This window comes from Nerophis ophidion, linkage group LG07, assembly GCF_033978795.1.
Source record: "Nerophis ophidion isolate RoL-2023_Sa linkage group LG07, RoL_Noph_v1.0, whole genome shotgun sequence".
NCBI classification, from domain to species: Eukaryota; Metazoa; Chordata; class Actinopteri; order Syngnathiformes; family Syngnathidae; genus Nerophis; species Nerophis ophidion.
In genome coordinates, this window is record NC_084617.1 from 8412521 (window position 1) to 8427439 (window position 14919).

A 14919-nucleotide genomic window follows, 5' to 3' on the forward strand; every position below is an offset into this window, starting at 1 on the left:
AAACCAGAAAGCTCCCCTGCAGCCTTCTCATCACCTCATTCTGAGTACTTAGGATTCTTCACGCGGCATCTTCCCCCAATCTCCCGCTGTACACATTTCATCTCAATTTTTTGGGCAGCTCTTGAGGTGGAGAGGCGGTTTATTTCTATTTCAGCAGTTTGGAGAGGCAAAAAAAAAAAATGGTGTAGCTGCAAGGAGTTACCTGTACTCATCCTGGAATCTGTTGGCGGTTCGTTGTTGAGGCGTTTCCATGAGCAGTCTCTGCGTGAGCCTGCTGCTGGGAGTAGGGTCACAATCAGGCATCTCTTCAGGGTCTTGGTCGCATCTCCATTCCTCGTGCTCATTTAACGTCGGCAAATAACCCACCAGGCTTTTTCCGCTGCCGGAAGTTGGACTTTGATCGGCGTACAATTTGGGACTCTCACCTTGCGCCTGCGTGCTTTCTAAATATATGTCGGATTTAAGGAATAAAGGGTAGGTGTTTTCCTCCATCATGGTCTGGATCTCGGTCTGAGCCTGGTCAAACATGGCGGAATCGATGTGCTGCTTCATCACACAGTCTTTGATGAAGGACTTAGTGGCTGGTTTGATCTGCCTGGAAACGATGCCGTTGTTGTCCAGGATGTATTTCTTATAGATGGCTTTGGCCAGTTTTAAACGCTTGTCGTCAATGCCCTTGCTGGCTTCAAGCTTGCGGAAACCGCTGCAAGCAAACCAGAAGTCCAACAGGTCGACGCATGCCTCCTGTTTGACAAACGTCCTAAACAGATGGATGCCATCCTGGTCATCCAGGAGGGAGTGAAGGGACTCCGCCCATCTCACGTAAGGCGGAGTCGGGGAGGCGCTGCCCTCCGGCTCATAGCCCAAGTCCAGGTCAGGTCGCCTGGGGGTAGCAACGGACGCCTCACATTTAAGGTTCTTGGATGGAAAGGCAGGGTGGTGGTACTGGCGGCCGGCGGTGAGTACCAGCTCGCCTTCTTCCCCAGGGACCGGAGGTCTGGGAGCATCCTCATTGAAGCCGCCACCCAGGTCCACCAAGAAGGCCCTTTGGTCGCTCACGGTCATAGTCCAAGCGCCCAAGTAGCACGCCCGTATCAAACCCACACACTGCACTGATTAGATCCACACTTGAGCCACAGCAAAACCACTCCTGCAAAGGAGGATAACAAAAATGAAGTCAGGCATGGGACTCATCTTCACAAAGTTACAACTTTCCAGCAGCCAGGATACCGTGTCATAAGCATGCATTCATCGGTTGTATTATAATTCTGCACAGTGAGCGGTTTCATGAAGGACTCCAGTGGCCAGTTTCGAGCAAAAAATTTACATTATAGCAGATTCAGCATAAATCTGGAGGAATGCATCATGTACTGAATTAGGGCTGGGCGATATATCGATATACTTGATATATCGCGATATAGAAAATGACCATATCGTGATATTGGGGTATACGTTCTCACGCAGTTGCTTTTAGCTGCGGGCATTACACTACAGGCTCTTCCCACTCTTTCCTGTCTCTCCTTCTCACGGACAGCAAGCGCACTTTCTTACGTACATCACGTACGTATACGCCCTCCTCGAGCGGAGAGGTAGCAGCATGGGTAACGTTAGCTGTGTTGCTAGTGGTAATGCGAGAGAAAGAAGGTCCGAATCTGGTAAAAAATGAAGGAAGAATTAATTCCCAAGAAAACCAGCAAGGGGTCCATCGTCTGGCGGTGGTTTGGCTTTAAAGTGGGAATATGTTGAACAGACAACCGTAATTTGTCAATTGTGGGGAAAAAGCGTTGCTACAAGAAGCAGCATGACTGCTAATATGTAGCATCATTTGAAAAGTCACCTACTAGACAATGAAGAGTGTTTACTCCGCATGTCAACATCTCAATTCGGTGCCACACGCCCACAACATCAAAATGCCGAGGTAAACATTTCCAGATCAACAGCGTATGAAAAAATTAGTCTACAAGAAAAGGTTTAGTTTAGTTGTTTTTTGTTTTGTTTTGTTTGTTTGTTGTTGTTTTTTTGTGTTCCTTTTTGGGGTGGATGTTTGTTCTTTCTCTTCTATGTATAAGTATTGTTATTAAGGGACAGCGTGGTGCATTGGGAGAGTGGCTGTGCGCAACCCGAGGGTCACTGGTTCAAATCCCACCTAGAACCAACCTCGTCACGTCCGTTGTGTCCTGAGCAAGACACTTCACCCTTGCTCCTGATGGGTGCTGGTTGGCGCCTTGCATGGCAGCTCCCTCCATCAGTGTGTGAATGTGTGTGTGAATGGGTAAATGTGGAAGTAGTGTCAAAGCGCGTTGAGTACCTTGAAGGTAGAAAAGCGCTATACAAGTACAACCCATTTATCATTTATTCTATGTATAAGTATTGTTCTTTCTATTTTAGCTTTATTTGATTTTATTTAATTTTTCTCTTTTTGGAAAAAAAAAGAGTTTATTGCTGTTTTTCTGTTCTGGTCCATCCATCCATCCATTTTCTACCGCTTATTCCCTTTTGGGGTCGCGGGGGGCGCTGGCGCCTATCTCAGCTACAATCGGGCGGAAGGCGGGGTACACCCTGGACAAGTCGCCACCTCATCGCAGGGCCAACACAGATAGACAGACAACATTCACACTCACATTCACACACTAGGGCCAATTTAGTGTTGCCAATCATCTCTGTTTAAACATTAATAAAAAAAATCAAACACTAACAAAAGGAGGTAATGTCCGCAGTAACCTACCACAGAGCGAAGGACATACACTATTTGATTTCCTATTATGCAGCTCATTTTTATTTGACAGTTATTGAAATATCTTGTGTGACATCATGCACAAAAGTGCACTTTATTTGTTTTAAACTATTGTAGTGCCGTTCTGTACAAAAAGTGCACTTGAATTTAGTGTTGTTTTGATGTCATCTTAGTGACATCATGCACAAAAGTGCACTAATAGCTTATTTTAAAATGCATCTGACAATCTTGCACTTTCTGTTTTGAAATGACACGAATGTTTGTGCCACTGCTTAATAACTGTTTAATAAATACAGTTTTGCTAAATTGACTTAGTTGTGATTTCCTTCTCTGCATGAAAGTTTTAAATGAGCATATATTAACGCAGTTTGAAGAAGAATGTTTTAATGTAAACACACAGAATCATCAACCTACTCAGTGGCCTAATGGTTAGAGTGTCCGCCCCGAGGTCTGTAGGTTGTGAGTTCAAACCCCGGCCAAGTCATACCAAACTCTATAAAAAAAAAATGGGACCTATTGCCTCCCTGCTTGGCACACAGCATCAAGGGTTGGAATTGGGGGTTAAATAACCATAAATGATTCCCAGTCGCGGCACCACTGCTGTCCACTGCTCCCCCCACTTCCCAAGGGGTGATCAAGGGGAGGGGTCAAATGCAGAGGACAAATTTCACCACACCAAGGGTGTGTGTGACAATCATTGGTACTCTAACTTTACTTTACTTTATCATACTGCTGTGATTATATGCATCAAGTGTTAATTCAAGGTTAAGGCAAAATATTCGGACCGAGAAAACGACAATTTCCCCATTAATTTGAGCAAGGATGAAAAATTTGTGTTTGAGGATTTTAATAGATAAAAAATACAAAAAAATCAAGTTAAGAAAAAAACGCGATGGCATTGGGACGGATTCAGATGTGTTTAGACACATTTACTAGGATAATTCTGGGAAATCCCTTATCTTTCTATTGTGTTGCTAGTGTTTTAGTGAGTTTAATAGTACCTGATAGTCGGATGTGTGTATCCACGGGTGCGTTGACGGCAGTGTCTGACGGGAGTCGACGGCGGCTGTACGGACGGCACAAGCTCAGCTGATCCCCGGTAAGTGGCGACGTTTTACCACAATTTTCTCACCGAAAACTGCTGGTTGACATTTGGTCGGGATCCATGTTCGCTTGACCGCTCTGATCCATAGGAAAGTTTCACGTCCGGGAATTTTAAACAAGGAATCACCGTGTGTTTGTGCGGCTAAAGGCTAAAGCTTCCCAACTCCATCTTTCTACTTTGACTTCTCCATTAATAATTGAAAAAATTGCAATAGATTCAGCAACACAGATGTCCAAAATACTGTGTAATTATGCGGTTTAAGCGGACGACTTTTAGCTGTGTGTGTGCGCAGCGCTAATATTTCCTAAAAGTCTGTGACGTCACGCGTACACGTCAGCATTCCGCGACGTTTTCAACAGGACACTTAGCGGGAAATTTAAAATTGTAATTTATTAAACTAAAAAGGCCGTATTGGCATGTGTTGCAATGTTAATATTTCATCATTGATATATAAACTATCAGACTGCGTGGTCGGTAGTAGTGGCTTTCAGTAGGCCTTTAAATCCTACTGAATAGCTCTTAATCTTCTTCCCTTTATACGATTTCAAATTACCGGTATTGAAATGATGCCTCATCCATTTTGAAAATGATGACAGGGGAAGTGTCACTCGTGACGTCACGAGTTTGGCCAGGCGGTAATACTAAGCATGCGCTAATTATTTTGGGAAGCGAGTTTGACCCAGCAGTAATTCAAGGCAGGTGCATACTATATGCCCTGCGGCAATTCAAGGACATACGGTAGTCATTAACTTTAGAATTTGATGCCAGCAACACGTGACAAAGAAGTTGGGAAAGGTGGCAATAAATACTGATACAGTTAAGGAATGCTCATCAAACACTTATTTGGAACATCCCACAGGCATGCAGGCTAATTGGGAACAGGTGGGTGCCATGATTGGGTATAAAAACAGCTTCCCAAAAAATGCTCAGTCTTTCACAAGAAAGGATGGGGCGAGGTACACCCCTTTGTCCACAACTGCGTGAGCAAATAGTCAAACAGTTTAAGAACAACGTTTCTCAAAGTGCAATTGCAAGAAATTTAGGGATTTCAACATCTACGCTCCATAATATCATCAAAAGGTTCAGAGAATCTGGAGAAATCACTCCACGTAAGCGGCATGGCCGGAAACCAACATTGAATGACCGTGACCTTTGATCCCTCAGACGGCACTGTATAAAAAACCGACATCGATCTCTAAAGGATATCACCACAAGGGCTCAGGAACACTTCAGAAAACCTCTGTCACTAAATACAGTTGGTCGCTACATCTGCAAGTGCAAGTTAAAGCTCTACTATGCAAAGCGAAAGACATTTATCAACAACATCCAGAAACGCCGCCGGCTTCTCTGGGCCCCAGATCATCTAAGATGGACTGATGAAAAGTGGAAAAGTGTTATGTGGTCTGAGTCCACATTTCAAATTGTTTTTGGAAATATTCGACATCATGTCATCCGGACCAAAGAGGAAGCGAACCATCCAGACTATTATCGACGCAAAGTTCAAAAGCCAGCATCTGTGATGGTATGGGGGTGCATTAGTGCCCAAAGCATAGGTAACTTACACATCTGTGAAGGCACCATTAATGCTGAAAGGTACATATAGGTTTTGGAACAACATATGCTGCCGTCTAAGCACCGTTGTTTTCGTGGACGCCCCTGCTTATTTCAGCAAGACAATGCCAAGCCAAATTCAGCACGTGTTACAACAGCGTGGCTTCGCAAAAAGTGTGCGGGTACTTTCCTGGCCCGCCTGCAGTCCAGACCTGTCTCCCATTGAAAATGTGTGGCGCATTATGAAGCGTAAAATACGACAGCGGAGATACCGGACTGTTGAACGCCTGAAGCGCTATATAAAACAAGAATGGGAAAGAATTCCACTTTCAAAGCTTCAACAATTAGTTTCCTCAGTGCCCAAACGTTTATAGAGTGTTGTTAAAAGAAAAGGTGATGTAACACAGAGGTGAACATGCCCTTTCCCAACTACTTTGGCACGTGTTGCAGCCATGAAATTCTAAGTCATTTATTATTTGCAAAAAAAAATTTAAGTTTATGAGTTTGAACATCAAATATCTTGTCTTTGTAGTGCATTCAAGTGAATATGGGTTGAAAATGTTTTGCAAATATTCGTATTCCGTTTATATTTACATCTAACACAATTTCCCAACTCATATGGAAACGGGGTTTGTATGATGCTGAGCTCCAAATTTGAATTATTAACAGAACTTGTGTGAGCCTATGGCTGTACAGTTTGTTAAATATATATATATTGCCACCCGAACGCCTCCCGTGGGAGGTGTTTAGGGCACGTCCAACCGGTAGGAGTCCACGGGGAAGACCCAGGACACGTTGGGAAGACTATGTCTCCCGGCTGGCCTGGGAACGCCTCGGGATCCCCCGGGAAGAGCTACACGAAGTGGCTGGGGAGAGGGAAGTCTGGGCTTCCCTGCTTAGGCTGCTGCCCCCGCGACCCGACCTCGGATAAGCGGAAGAAGATGGATGGATGGATATATTTTGCATTCTATTTTGAGTTACTTTATCGAGTTTAAGACTTCGAGTTCTGATTATTATTATTTCAACAAGCGGTAGAAAACGGATGTTATATATTATAAATAAAGGTTTATAAAATTAAAAATACAATTTAAAAAAGCGGACCAGTGGGGGAGGGGGGCCATAAACAAACTCCGGGTATTTACACACACACACACACACACACACACACACACACACACACACACACACACACACACACGTGTATATATACACTAGTGCACAACTTTGTGCTGCTGTCCCCTCGCCGCCTCCGCCAAAAAAGTAGTCCGCGCCACCAACAAGACAACCAAGCACACTTCCGCTATCTTTAAAAAAAAAAAGGAGCCCATCCCACGCAAGAGAATCCCCGCACGTTTCCCACTCGGCATCCCGGCAGCGAAAAGGACGGCAGACATGTTAAAATATCCCTCCGGTTTGCCTAAATACGTATAAAATGTATACATAATCCCGCCCTCTTCTTCCTGACGACCGCAATCTCCGCTCTGCTGTCAGCGAGATTTCCCACACACGAAAAAAAACAAAGTGGCAACAAATACTTCACCTTCTCGGCCCCACGGAGAGCAACAGCGGGCGTCCGGACCGCGACCATCCGCCCCGGACGGTGTCATAGTTGAGTTTTAAAAGGTAACAAAGAGAGAGACAGTCGGCGGCTATCTCCCTTCTCGCTCCTGCGTGTCTGTGGGAACACGGAGCAGGGCGCCCCTAGCGGTCACTACGCGCATTACAGTCACTGCATGCTTTTATTTCCCAGCCGCCTTGAATGAATATAAGGTGGAATTTGCTGGAGGATATTTATATTTAAAGTAAAAAGCGAACAGCCCGGTTCCTTGAATTTGCTTTAGATGACGGAAAACTAAGATTTGTTCCATGTTTATCTAAATATAAACAATTCCAGTCCTGTAAGGTTTACATTTGGATTTCTAGTTTAACTGCACCTTTTTTCTTTTCTTCCCTTTTGCACATAATATTTGTCTGTGCATTCTAAATATTGAAGAACTGATATTATGCTGGTAATAGGATTCATCCTCTCTTCCTATAAATCAAAAGCTGCCAACAACGGCCCATTTATAGCATATATATATATATATATATATATATATATATATATATATATATATATATATATATATACATATGTATCCATCCATCCATTTTCTACCGCCCACTCCCTTTTTTGGGAGGTCGCAGGGGGCGCTGGCACCCATCTCAGCTACAATCGGGTGGAAGGCGGTGTACAGCCTGGACAAGTCGCCACCTCATCGCAGGGCCAACACAGATAGACAGACAACATTCACACTCACATTCACACACTACGGCCAATTTAGTGTTGCCAATCAAATCAACCTATATCTATGTACACAGTATATATGTGGTTATATATATGTATGTATATATATGTGTGTGTGTGTATTTATATATCACTCAATCAATCAATGTTTACTTATATAGTCCTAAATCACAAGTGTCTCAAAGGGTTGCACAAACCACAACGACATCCTCGGTAGAGCCCACATAAGGGAAAGAAAAACTCACCCAAGTGGGACGTCGGTGACAGTGACAATGATGACTATGAGAGACCTTGGAGAGGACCGGATATGTGGGCAACACCCCCTGTGTATATGTATATATGTGGGTATATGTATGTATGTAATATATATGTGTGTGTGTGTGTGTGTATTTATATATGTGAATGTGTATATATGAATGTATGTATATATGGGTATATGCATGTGTATATGTACTGTGTGTGTGTGTATATGTATGTGTATACGTATGTATGTATGTAATGTCTGTGTGTATGTATATATGTATGTACAGTATGTAATATTTGTGTGTGTATGTACATATGTATGTATGTAATATATATATGTATATGTGTGTGTGTATATATACACTGTATATATATATATATGTATGTAATGTATATATATGTATGTGTATATACACTGTATATATATATATATATATGTATGTATGTGTGTGTGTGTGTATTTATGTGAATGTGTATATATGAATGTATGTATATATGGGGATATGCATGTGTATATGTATGTAATGTCTGTGAGTATGTATATATGTATGTACAGTATGTAATATTTATGTGTGTGTATGTACATATTTATGTATGTAATATATATATATGTGTATGTATATATACACTGTATATATATATATATATATATATATATATATATGTAATGTATATATATATGTGTGTGTATATACACTGTGTATATATATATATGTGTGTGTGCGTGTGCGTGTGCGTGTGTGTGTGTGTGTATTTATATGACATATTTAGAGTATTTTATGGATTCATAAGGCTCGACTTAAGTGTAAATTTTAAGAGGAAATACTGTAGTAAACATTTTCAAGATAACAACTTTGTGAAATTAAATGTCGAAATTGTGAGGGAAATCTCAAAGGTGTGTTTTTTATGTGGAAAGAAGTTGTATCGATGCGTAAATAATTTTTTTATTTTTTTAATGGTTGGAAAAAAGTTATGCCACTACAAAATGAAGTCATAATTGTAAAAAAGTGCAGTTTGTGTCAACTCAATAGCGTTTATTTTTCCCATTTAAAGCATGCAGAGCCATGAATTAATTACTTTTTTTAAATGTAGGAACATATTACATTCTATTTTTTATGGGAGGCTGATATCTTTATGGACAAATGTGTAAGTATTTCATGGAATATATAACTATATACATACTGTATATGTGTATGTATTTATATATGTGTGTATGTATATATGAATGTTTGTATATGTGTAGGTATGTATGTGTATATGTATGTATGTGTGTATGTCTATATGTATGTACAGTATGTGATATTTGTTTATGTGAATGTGTTTATGTATTTATGAAGTATATTTATGACAGCTTTAGAATATTTTAAATCGTGAGGGAAATGTTAAAGGTGTACGGTAGTTTTTATGTGGTAAAATGTATCGATGCGTGAATAAGGTTGAAATTTAAAAAAAAAATGGTTGGGAAAAAGTTATGCCACTATAAAATGAAGTCATAATTGTAAAAAAAAAATCAGTTTGCTACACTATCAAGAAGGGAAGTGTTGCAAAAGATAATCAGTGTAGCAATGCAAGTCCAACAATACCTTCCTGTTACATTTCTCAACCATAAATGCTATCAAAAGAGTAATAAATAGTAAGTCCATTGAATCATGAATAATCAGTTCGACTGAAAACAGTACACAATTTAAACCATCTTGAACCAAGATGAAACATCCCTTTCCTCTGTTCTCCTGCACAAAGCCCACCGAACACTTTTTAATTATGTCATCACTTGTTGACTTAAAAAGTACAAACGACAGAATAAAGCAGAAACCTTGCCAAGGAGGCCATTTCAGATCCGCTCTCATACCTGGCAGCTAGCAAGCGAGTGCTCGCACACTTTTTTTTTTTTTTTTCTGAGCCGTGGATATATGCTGGAAGAGCTTGACAAGGGCAGAAAATCAACGTTGTGTGGGGGGGAAAAAAACGTGCAGGAATGTGCTTCATTCACACCGTTTCATCGTTTTCAAACACCGTGAACGGGGGCTTATCGTTTTAATAGCAACAATGTTAAAAGGTTACAGACACTGAGCACCTTCCCGCATCTGGTAAGAAGAAAGTCCACTTAGCCTCGGACCAGCCGTTCTCTAAATCAGTGATTTACCCATCAGGGATAGGACTAGAACAGACCTGAGCAAATTAAGGCCCATTGAGCATTTAAATAAGGCCCGCGTTTTGCTTGATTGTAAAAATATGTCGATGGAGAGTGGGTGTGACGTTCATATGTTGTCAATATTCAGTGTTTTATCGGTCATAGTTAATATTAAATAGTTAAATCCAACTGTGGAGGGAGATGTGGCCAGTGCTGCCTGCAGGAGCAAAGGTCACCGCCTCTGTCCATGGTGCTGAGGACAGAGGACCATCGGACGGTGGGGGTTGGGGGTGAGCGTCCCGAACACAAGCGGCAGGTGAAAATCATAAGTAGCCGTGGCAACCAAACCAAACTCAAATAGGAACAGGAACTAATAGAGTCCAAAACTAACAGAACAGAACAAAAACATGATCCGGAGCACGGATCATGACAATAACGTTTTTAGCATTCAATCAGACATTGTTAGAGTTTGTATTGTTGTTCCTAAAATATCAGATATACCGGTCCCATGACACATTTATTTCTCTAAATAGTCAAAATAATTGCCAAGGCCTGGACTAGAACTCCGTATTCATCTTAAAATTACATTTCTAGACAATTGTGGTGGGAACAGCTTGAGTAAGAAATTGTTTCGGTTCCCAGTGGTCCATAAATGCATGCTTGGATAAAAGGAGCTCATCCAACATCTTTGGGATGAACTGGAACCGAGGGCTGGTGAGCTCGCAAGGCCGTCTCTCGGTAAACAGGTACAACATTCCCCACGGACACAAGTCCTCCCAGACTGCAGAAATATTAAAAAACATGCATTAACAGCTCAACCAAGGACAAAACAGCAATGTTTTAAAAACAATTCTAAAATGAACAGGGAGCCAGTGCAAACTCTGAATATGTTGTCAGTATTCAGTGTTTTATCGGTCATAGTTAATATTAAATAGTTAAATCCAACTGTGGAGGGAGATGTGGCCAGCGCTGCCTGCAGGAGCAAAGGTCACCGCCTCTGTCCATGGTGCTGAGGACAGAGGACCATCGGACGGTGTGGGTTGGGGGTGAGCGTCCCGAACACCAGCGGCGGGTGAAAATCATAAGTAGCCGTGGCAACCAAACCAAACTCAGGTAGGAACAGGAACTAATAGAGTCCAAAACTAACAGAACAGAACAAAAACATGATCCGGAGCACGGATCATGACAATAACGTTTTTAGCATTCAATCAGACATTGTTAGAGTTTGTATTGTTGTTCCTAAAATATCAGATATACCGGTCCCATGACACATTTATTTCTCTAAATCAGGGGTAGGGAACCTATGGCTCTAGAGCCAGATGTGGCTCTTTTGATGACTGCATCTGGCTCTCAGATAAATCTGAGCTGACGTTGCTTAACACGATAAGTAATGAATAATTCCACTTGTAATAACAGTGTTAAAAATAATGTTCAAAATATAAAACATTCTCATGCATTTTTAATCCATCCATCTGTTTTCTACCGCACCTGTTCAAGAAGTTGCGTTAATGGTAAGAAGTTATTTATTTATTATTGGTTAGTGTGGGGCTTGCCCTCCTGGGGGTTCTTCAGACCCCCAAGCACCGACATGAGAGCCTGTTTCAGGGTTACAATATTGTTTTATTTTTCAATAAGTCTCTCAGTTGCTTTCCAGTAATAGTATTTCCAGCCCCAACCCAGTCTCTCCTCCTGGCTGCTGCTTATAACAGAGCGACAGGTGATTAGATAACAATGCCCAGGTGGGCTGTCTACGCACCTGTCGCTGCAGGCCCGCAGGCCACGCCCCCTCCACAGTTAGCTTCAGAATAAAAATGTTATTACAAAGAATAAGAGACCTATTATATTCTCGAAATGTTGGTCTTACTTAAAAATGCATGTGTTTAGTTGTGTTCAGTGTTAAAAAAAATATTATATGGCTCTTAGGGAAATATGTTTTAAAATATTTGGCTTTCTGGCTCTCTCAGCCAAAAAGGTTCCCGACCCCTGCTCTAAATAGTCAAAATAATTGCCAAGGCCTGGACTAAAACTAAGTATTCATCTTAAAATGACATTTCTGGACAATTGTGGTAGGAACAGTTTGAGTAAGAAATTGTTTCGGTTCCCAGTGGTCCATAAATGCATGCTTGGATAAAAGGAGCTCATGCAACATCTTTGGGATGAACTGGAACTGAAGGCTGGTGAGCTCGCAAGGCCGTCTCTCGGTAAACAGGTACAACATTCCCAACGGACACAAGTCCTCCCAGACTGCAGAAATATTAAAGAACATGCATTATTTACCTCAGCTGTCAACAGCTGCCATCGGCATGCCCCTGCAGTTGTATATCCAATCAGCGAAGATTCCATTGCAACGTTATCAGACACTTCAGGTCGCTGTCGATGTCAAATCCAGTTTACTCCCGTTAAACCGAAAGGTCCGGCAAAGACGGAACGTCCCTCTAGTTGTTTGTCTTTCCCTGGAAAGAAAGCGGACAGATCAGTTATGTCGTTTGTGGGATAGACTTCAGGGATTATGCATTTATTGACATGATAGCACTTATACAGTGTCTGTAACAGTTGGAAAATGCGTAGTGGGCTATGTTGTAGTTGTCTACCGTCATGCTTTTCTAGTTTCTCCATCATAATTAGCCAGAACACCATCTGCCGACATTCAATTTTAATTATCTTCACTGTTTCCTACAGCTCAACCAAGGACAAATTAGAGGTTTTAGTTATAGGCCCTGAAGACCAGAGGGAGAAACTTTGATCAAAATTACAGGATTTTAAATCAACACAGTATATAAAATCTGACTTTTATCCCGAATATTAAAAATATTGTAATTATATATATATATATATATATATATATATATACACCAGGGTCTAGAGCCGCATGCGGCTCTTTAGCGCCGCCCTAGTGGCTCTCTGGGGCTTTTTCAAAAATATACGAAAAATGGAAAAAGATGAAGGGAAAAATATATATATATATGGTTTCTGTAGGAGGACAAACATGACACAAACCTCCCTAATTGTTATAAAGAAAAGTGAATCTCTATCCTCCTTCAAAACCACACTAAAAGAACACCTCCAGGAAATTTCCACCCGAGACTAACACCCTCAACCTCCACACCCCACCTCTCTGGATTGTAAATAATCAAATGTATATACTTGTTCTTATACTTTCTGTACCAAATAAGACCTACACTGTTTCAATGTCCATTTCTCAGATGATGCAATTGTTGATGACTGAAGTGCTGATATCAACCAACATCCCACCCCCTGGATTGTCCATCCATCCATTTCCTACCGCTTATTCCCTTTGGGGTCGCGGGGGGCGCTGGTGCCTATCTCAGCTACAATCGGCCGGAAGTAAATAATGTAAATAATTCAATGTATATACTCTGATGATTAACTTGTGTGATGACTGTATTATGCTGATTGTATATATTTGTACCATGAATTGATTAACGTGGACCCCCGACTTAAACAAGTTGAAAAACCTATTCGGGTGTTACCATTTAGTGGTCAATTGTATGGAATATGTACTGTACTGTGCAATCTACTAATAAAAGTTTCAAGCAATCAATCAAAGACCTCCTGGTACCCCAGCACCTCCAAAACCCTCAAATCTAGACTCCAAACATCCCAGAACAAGCTAGTCAGGTTACTTCTAGACTTCCAGCCCAGATCACACCTCACTCCTACCCACTTCTCCAAAGTGGGCGGGCTCAGGGTGGAGGACAGAGTACAACTTGCACTGAGCCTAGTCTATAAAATCCGCGACACCTCCCTGATACCGAAGTACATTTTAAACTACTTCCTTTAAGTAAATGACCGCCATAACCACAACACCAGGGGGAGCTCCACAAACCACCTTAAACCCAGATTCCGATCTAACAAAGGTCTTAACTCATTCTCCTTCTATGCCACATCAATGTGGAACGCACTCCCAACAGTTGTTAAATAATCAAATGTAAATAATCAAATGTATATACTTGTTCTTATGCTTTCTGTACCAAGTCAGTCCTACTCTGTTTCAATGTCCGTTTCTCAGATGATGCAATTGTTGATGACTGAAGTGCTGATATCAACCAACATCCCACCCCCTGGATTGTAAAAAATGTAAATAATTCAATGTATATACTATGATGATCAACTTGTATGATGACTGTATTATGCTGATAGTATATATTTGTACCATGAATTGATTAACGTGGACCCCGACTTAAAGAAGTTGAAAAACTTATTGGGGTGTTACCATTTAGTGGTCAATTGTACGGAATATGTACTGAACTGTGCAATCTACTAATAAAAGTATCAATCAATCAATCAAAAAACACCTGGTATCCCAGCTCCTCCAAAACCCTCAAATCTAGACTCCAAACATCCCAGGACAAGCTAGTCAGGTTACTTCTAGACCTCCAGCCCAGATCACACCTCACTCCTACCCACTTCTCCAAAGTGGGCTGGCTCAGGGTGGAGGACAGAGTACAACTTGCACTGAGCCTAGTCTATAAAATCCGCGACACCTCCTTGATACCGAAGTACATTTTAAACTACTTCCTTAAAGTAAATGACCGCCATAACCACAACACCAGGGGGAGCTCCACAACGGTTGTTAAATAATCAAATGTATATACTTGTTCTTATTCTTTCTGTACCAAGTCAGTCCTACTCTGTTTCAATCTCCGTTTCTCAGACGATGCAATTGTTGATGACGGAAGTGCTGATATCAACCAACATCCCACCCCCTGGATTGTAAAAAATGTAAATAATTCAATGTACATACTATGATGATTAACTTGTATGATGACTGTATTATGCTGATAGTATATATTTGTACCATGAAATGATTAAAGTGGACCCCCGGCTTAAAAAAGTTGAAAAACCTA

General features: G+C 41.2%; 1 protein-coding gene across 6 annotated transcripts in view; it reads right to left on the reverse strand.

Annotated features, from left to right (window-relative positions):
• The window catches only part of axin1 (axin 1), a 91302-nt gene that overhangs the window by 54059 nt on the left and 22324 nt on the right, over positions 1–14919 (reverse strand). For 4 of the 6 annotated variants that reach the window (XM_061905288.1, XM_061905289.1, XM_061905290.1 and 1 more), the window contains exons 1-2: positions 6931–7097; positions 203–1150 (exon numbers count right to left, since the gene is read on the reverse strand). In XM_061905288.1, coding sequence (XP_061761272.1) covers positions 203–1065 — 863 coding nt within the window. In that variant the 5' untranslated portion in view covers positions 1066–1150; positions 6931–7097. Of the gene's footprint in view, positions 1–202; positions 1151–6930; positions 7098–12328; positions 12505–14919 lie in introns of those variants that run through there. The other 2 variants (XM_061905286.1, XM_061905287.1) reach the window with 1 other exon arrangement.